The sequence below is a fragment of the Elephantulus edwardii genome, unplaced genomic scaffold (genome assembly GCF_000299155.1).
Source record: "Elephantulus edwardii isolate Elephantulus edwardi_28Jun2011 unplaced genomic scaffold, EleEdw1.0 scaffold00030, whole genome shotgun sequence".
Taxonomy (NCBI): Eukaryota; Metazoa; Chordata; class Mammalia; order Macroscelidea; family Macroscelididae; genus Elephantulus; species Elephantulus edwardii.
The window spans coordinates 19,841,307-19,847,308 of record NW_006399780.1 but is presented as its reverse complement, the minus strand read 5'-3'; the positions used below and the strand labels follow the sequence as shown (position 1 = coordinate 19,847,308).

General features: G+C 44.2%; 1 protein-coding gene across 1 annotated transcript; it reads left to right on the top strand.

Annotated features, from left to right (window-relative positions):
• Positions 1-3,976: 3,976 nt before the first annotated feature.
• On the top strand, positions 3,977-5,164 carry GPR84 (G protein-coupled receptor 84). The gene has a single exon (XM_006883985.1). It carries the CDS (start codon positions 3,977-3,979, stop codon positions 5,162-5,164), a length of 1,188 nt encoding a protein of 395 aa, XP_006884047.1.
• Positions 5,165-6,002: the final 838 nt, after the last annotated feature.

The following is a 6,002-nucleotide window of genomic DNA, read 5'->3' as shown; positions in this document are numbered from 1 at the left end:
TTTTATCAAAGTTTCTATTATACTTTAGATGAAAGACTGGCAAACTTTTTCTTGAAGGGTTAAATTAATAAATATTTTAGGCTGTGCTGGCTAAGAGGACAAATTGAGGATATTATGTAGTTAGCTATGTTGTTATTATTTGCCACAAGTCAGAACTGACCCATAGCTGACCCAGCAGGTATTCAGAGGAAGTTAATCGCACAGGAAGTGATTATCCATCCTTCTCCCATGGAGCTGCTGGTGGATTCAAACCACATACTTTTGGGATTATAGTACAGTTTCTTTTTATTATTATTATTATTTACATTCATTTATTGTTGCACTTTTCTCCCCTCCCAACCCCCCCCCCCAGTACACTATCCTCTTGGAAAAGTAAAAGAAAAATTCTTTCATTGTTTTACAATCCCTCCCCCCAGGTCCACTCCACTATGCGGCCTTCGCTCTGGACTCCTGTCATGACAAAAATACCTAATCGCATATCCCTTTTAAATAGTTTTCTCCCTCGTCTGTTTCAATGCAGTGTACATTACTAAACCCATCTTTCTCAGTCTCCCCCCAACACCAATTTCAGTCCTGTTTTACAACAGTGGCACCATGCAGTATTTGTCCTTTTGTGGCTAAGATACTTCACTCAGAATAATGTCCTCCAGGGTCACCCATTTTGAATAATATTGCATGAGTTCCTTGTTTTTCAATGCAGCATAGTATTCCATTGTGTGAACATATCACAGGCTTCTCTATCCATTCGTTTATTGATGGGCACTTAGGTTGTTTCCAACTCCTTGCTATTGTGAACAAAGCCACGATAAACATGGGTGTGCATTACAGTACAATTTCTTACTACAAAGCTATCATTTAAAGCATTTTTTAAAAAAAGCAAGTCTTTTTAAAAAAAAAAGCGAAAATCTTAATACATAGGCCATGTGATAAGTAATTATAGGCCAAATTTAACCCATAAGCCAAAGTTTGTCAACCTCTGCTTTACAGAGTCAATTATGTATTTCTGTATTTACTTATCTATTCCTTTGCTAGATTATATCTAAGCCTGTATATCATACCTCCTTTTGTCCTTAGTGTTAAGCCCAGGATCTGGTCTTTCATAGGCATTTAATATTTATTTGTTGAGAAAATGAAACAATGCTTGAACAAAAGGCTAAACCTAACTCCTATGAGGAAAGAAATATGAATTGTAGATACCCCTTTTCCCACCTTTCTTTATTGAACTCCTTTTTCCCAGATGTGCTAAGGTGGCCCAGGGCACCTTCTGACTTGAATTTAATTCTGAGCCCTCAAGAAAGGGAAGTGGGGGGGATAAAAAGGAAAAAAGAAAGGGAAGGCAATGCTTCCTCAAAATAAGTCTGTTTTCTGCCTTGAATTATACCCATAATTTGACCTTGTCCCTTTATCCTTATAGAGTGGCCCAAATGTTCTGGTGCTATCTCAATGACAGTTCTTGTCAATGATCAAATTGGTGTTTGCCTTGCAAACAGGGGAAGGAAACTGTTGGCCTCAGGAAGGAGTTAAGGAGGTTTCTAGGTTGATGTCTTCATTATCTAGTGCTATTAGAACAGAATTGCCACAAATATGTGGCTTTGACAAATGAACTTTGTAGGTTTTGGGTTTTTTCTCTGCGTAGGAGGCCAGAAGTTTTCATTCAAGTGCCATCTTTAGATGAAGGCTTTCCTACTCTGCTGACTTTGGAGAAGGGTCTTTCTCTCTCTTCTGAGTTTCTGCTTCTGAATGATCTTCATGTGTCTTGGCATCTCTCTTCCACATCTCTACTCTATAGCTTTCTTGCTAAATCTTTCTAATATCTCAAAAGATATTGACTCAAGTACGATCTACTCTAATACTGCCTGTCTTGATTATCTAAATCTGCTGTAACAGAACTATCAGAAATGGATGGCTTCACGGGAGACTGGAGCGAGGGCTGCATGGTGGAGGGGACCTGGGGGAGTGTTTGTGGAACAGTGAAAGAATCTTTTCTTTTACTTTTCCATAATTTTTGGACTCATGTACCTATGACTTGTTGGTCAAGTTCGTGTCTTCTGGGTTGCAACACCCCCATGGTGCATCTTGGAGGATGTGTGCATGTACGGCCAGGCACAATCAGTGGGAGTGCATCTGAATTCCAAGGTCGATCTCCGTGGTGGTCTGTGTGTTTCCTGCTGCCAGGGGGGCCCTTTGGAGTGGTGGGGGGGGATCTTCACCCTGGGGCCCGCGGCGTCCCTTTTCGGCGGGGAGTGGCTGGGAGAGTGCGCCGTCCCCTTTTCCTTGTGGCTGGGGTGGGGTCTCTCTCGGGGAGGGGTGGTGGGGAATGGCGGAGGATACACTGACGGGGGGATTGGTCGGAGCTGGCTTTGACGGGCACTGTGGCATTTGGACGGGAGCAGACTGGGAGGAGGGTGGAGGGAGTGGTGCGGCAATGGATGGGTGGAGGCCCAGAATCTCTGTGGATGTTTGTGAAGATTAATAAAATATAATTATAGAAAAAAAAAAAAAAAAAAAAAAAAAAAAAAAAAAAAAAAAAAAAAAAAAAAAAACCTTAAAAAAAAAAAAAAAAAAAAAGAAATGGATGGCTTTAACAAATAAAACTTCATTCTCTCACAGTTTAAGAAACTGGAAGTCCAAATTCATGATGACAACCTTAAGGCAAGGCTGGCTTTCTGTGTCAGTTCTAGATGAAGGGTCCTTGTCTCTTTTAATCATCTGTGAGCCTGGCATTGCTTAAAGATCTCCATGTGTCTTACCCTCCTCCATGTAAAGAGGTTCCTAGTACAGGGACTTGGGTCCAAAGGATTCACTTCATTCTTAGTTCTTTTTTTTTTGGTGCCACTGAGGTCCCTCCAATCTCTGCTCACAGCTTTAATCTTTTTATTCCTCAAAAGATAATTAACTGACTCAAGATACAATATGATCCTATAGATTGCATCCAGCCTCACTAACATAATCATCCCTAATGTATCTCATTAACATCACAGAGACCAGTATTTTACCACAACTAGGATAATCACAACAGATCACAAAATAGAAGATAATTACAGAATGTTGAGAATCATGGCCTAACCAAACCGGAGAGTGATTTTGGGGGAAGAAACTAAATCCATAACTCTTTTTCATTAACATAACAGAGATAGCTCATTCCCAAATGGGATTAAAACTACAGGCATAGAGTATAGGATTTACAACTCATATTTTGGCAGGAAACACTTCCACCTATAACAGGTGAGCACAGGGGAATTTCAATAGAGAAGCCCTAATTTCACTAGCCAAAGCAAAATGAGCAGGACCAGAAGGAAGGATGTGGCTAAGTTGGGCAACTGGGGAGTTTCTCTTTCGTTCACTCTACTATAATAGGAGACATAAAAGGAAGGTATATGCCTGCTTGAAACCTAACTACCTTCCAGAAAGGTTGGATTACTTCTTCCACCAGAGAGGATAGAAGGCTAGAAACTCAGGCGCATTATTATTGTGGTGGGTCTATTTTTATTTCTTTTCTCTTCTCATCTTCCAAGTAGTAATAAACAGAGAAAACTGATATCTGTACGTGTGCGTAGCTAAGAGAGCAGAGGGGTCTAAAGTGTCATTCTGAATATAGAGAAGGGACTCCTGGGTGGTCTCAGGGGATAGAGAAGAAATAATCAGAAAGCTTGAAGGACCCTAGGGTTACTGGGGGGTCCCTGAAAGAATATTGAAGGAGGCAAGGGGCTGTGGCAAAGAGAGACAGAGGCGAAGATATTTAGATAAGAATTCAGGGAAATGGTTGGTAATGGGATGGGACTGAGACAGTCTAAGGAATGAGATGGAGATCTTGGGATGAAGGAAAACGGTTATGGAGGCTACTGAGATAAGGTGAATTCTAGGAGAAGCGCCAGTGTCCAGGGGCCCAGGGCTATTAAGAGACTTAAATTTAAGGCCATGTTTGACTCTTCTCTCTCCCATATTTTCTCTTCCTCATAAGTCTTTAGCCTCAATCATGTGGAACACCTCTGATGTCAACTTCTCCTGCTACCATGAATCTGTCTTGAACTATCATTATGTCGCCGTAGCCTGGGGGGTCATGGTGGCTGTGACAGGCACTGTGGGCAATGTGCTCACACTGCTGGCCTTGGCCATCCAGCCCAAGCTCCACACCCGATTCAACTTGCTCATTGCCAACCTCACGCTGGCTGATCTGCTCTACTGCACCTTACTCCAGCCCTTCTCAGTGGACACCTACCTCCACCTGCACTGGCGCACTGGTATTACCTTCTGTAGGATCTTTGGGCTCCTCCTCTTCGCTTCCAACTCGGTCTCCATCCTCACCCTCTGCCTGATTGCACTGGGACGTTACCTCCTTATTGCCCACCCTAAGCTCTTTCCCCGAGTTTTCAGTGCCAAAGGAGTAGTGCTGGTGCTGGTGGGCACCTGGGTAATAGGTGTGGCCAGTTTTGCCCCTCTCTGGCATATCTATGTCTTGGTACCTGTAGTCTGCACCTGCAGCTTTGACCGATTCCGAGGCCAGCCTTACACCACCATCCTCCTGGGCATCTACTTTGTGCTTGGACTCAGTAGTGTTGGCATTTTCTATTGCCTGATCCACCGGCAGGTGAGGCGAGCAGCGCGGGCACTGAACCAGTACAAGCTGCGCCAGGCGAGTGTCCACTCCAACCATATCGCTGGGGCGGATGCCATGCCTGGCCATTTCCAGGAGTTGGACAGTGGCCTGGCCTCTGGAGGAACAAGTGAGGGAATTTCATCTGAGCCAGTCACTGCTTCCACGACTCAGACCATGGAGGGAGACTCATCAGATGTGAAGGACCAGGCCAACAGCAAGGCAGCTAGGCAACCGAGGGAGAAAAGACTTCCAGAAGTACCTGCCAAGGTCAGGCCAACCAAAGGCGGCAGAAAAGACCAAGACTCCCCATCAAAGTTTGGGAAGGTGACTCGAATGTGTTTTGCTGTGTTTCTTTGCTTTGCCCTGAGCTACATCCCCTTCTTACTGCTCAACATCTTTGATGCAAGAGTACAAGCTCCTCGGGTTGTCCATATGCTTGCTGCTAACCTCACTTGGCTCAATGGGTGCATCAACACTGTGCTCTACGCAGCCATGAATCGCCAGTTCCGGCAAGCTTATGGTTCTGTCCTACGACGAGGTCCTCAGAGTTTTCGCAGGCTCCGTTAGTTCTGTGCCCCCAGTCACCAGAATCCAGGACTGCCCCTTCCAGAGCTAATGTGGCCAGTTGGCATCGTGTAGATGCAAATAATATCTGTGAATTCATAGATAATCCTCCCCCTCAAAAAGACCGGACCCCTTCATGAGCATTTCAGCCCTAGGCCACATTATTAATAAATTAATTCTATGCTTTCAATGTGCAAGTGTGGTCTCTGGAAAAGAAACTAAGAGTCCAGGGTTGGTTTGGAGCTGGAATCTTAACAGCTGAGGATTGAAAGGCAGGAGCTGCGTCAGAGGAGGGCAGAAAGCAGCTGACTTGGGATGTAGCCTTCCACTGACAGTTTTCTGGTTAGAAAACATTTTAATTGGTCTGAAATTAGATTACCTTTGTATTTAATTCCTCAGGAATGGTCCTTTAACTCTAGCCACCTGCATGCTGTGTCCTTGAAGACAGGTTGATTCAGCTCAAAACAGTTTTATAATCCATCCTTGATGTCCACTCCAGTGAGTCCAGCCCCCTGACCCTTGCCTTTCCAATTAAGTGTAATGGCCATAGAGGAAAACTCAGTGGACATGGAACTGGATTTAGCTGGGAAAATGGCAGTTTCCAGCTGGTCATACTAGTTGGAGTAGATTCACGCAGATCCAGACCGCCAGTTCCCAAGACCTACTCCTGTCAACTTGGCTTGTGAAAGCAAAAGAATAAATTCTAATTCAGCTGAGGAGAGTCCCTACATTAGCTATTCTCTTCCTCTAGTAAACCTGTCATCCATGTATATGTGCACTCACGTCCTGAAAACACCTGTGGCCACCAGGTGACGCTGGTTCTCTGTATTTTCTCTCCGGC

Bases quoted from the DNA above. Each gene is read 5' to 3' on its own strand.
- GPR84 (XM_006883985.1), top strand. From the start codon at position 3,977: ATGTGGAACACCTCTGATGTCAACTTCTCCTGCTACCATGAATCTGTC.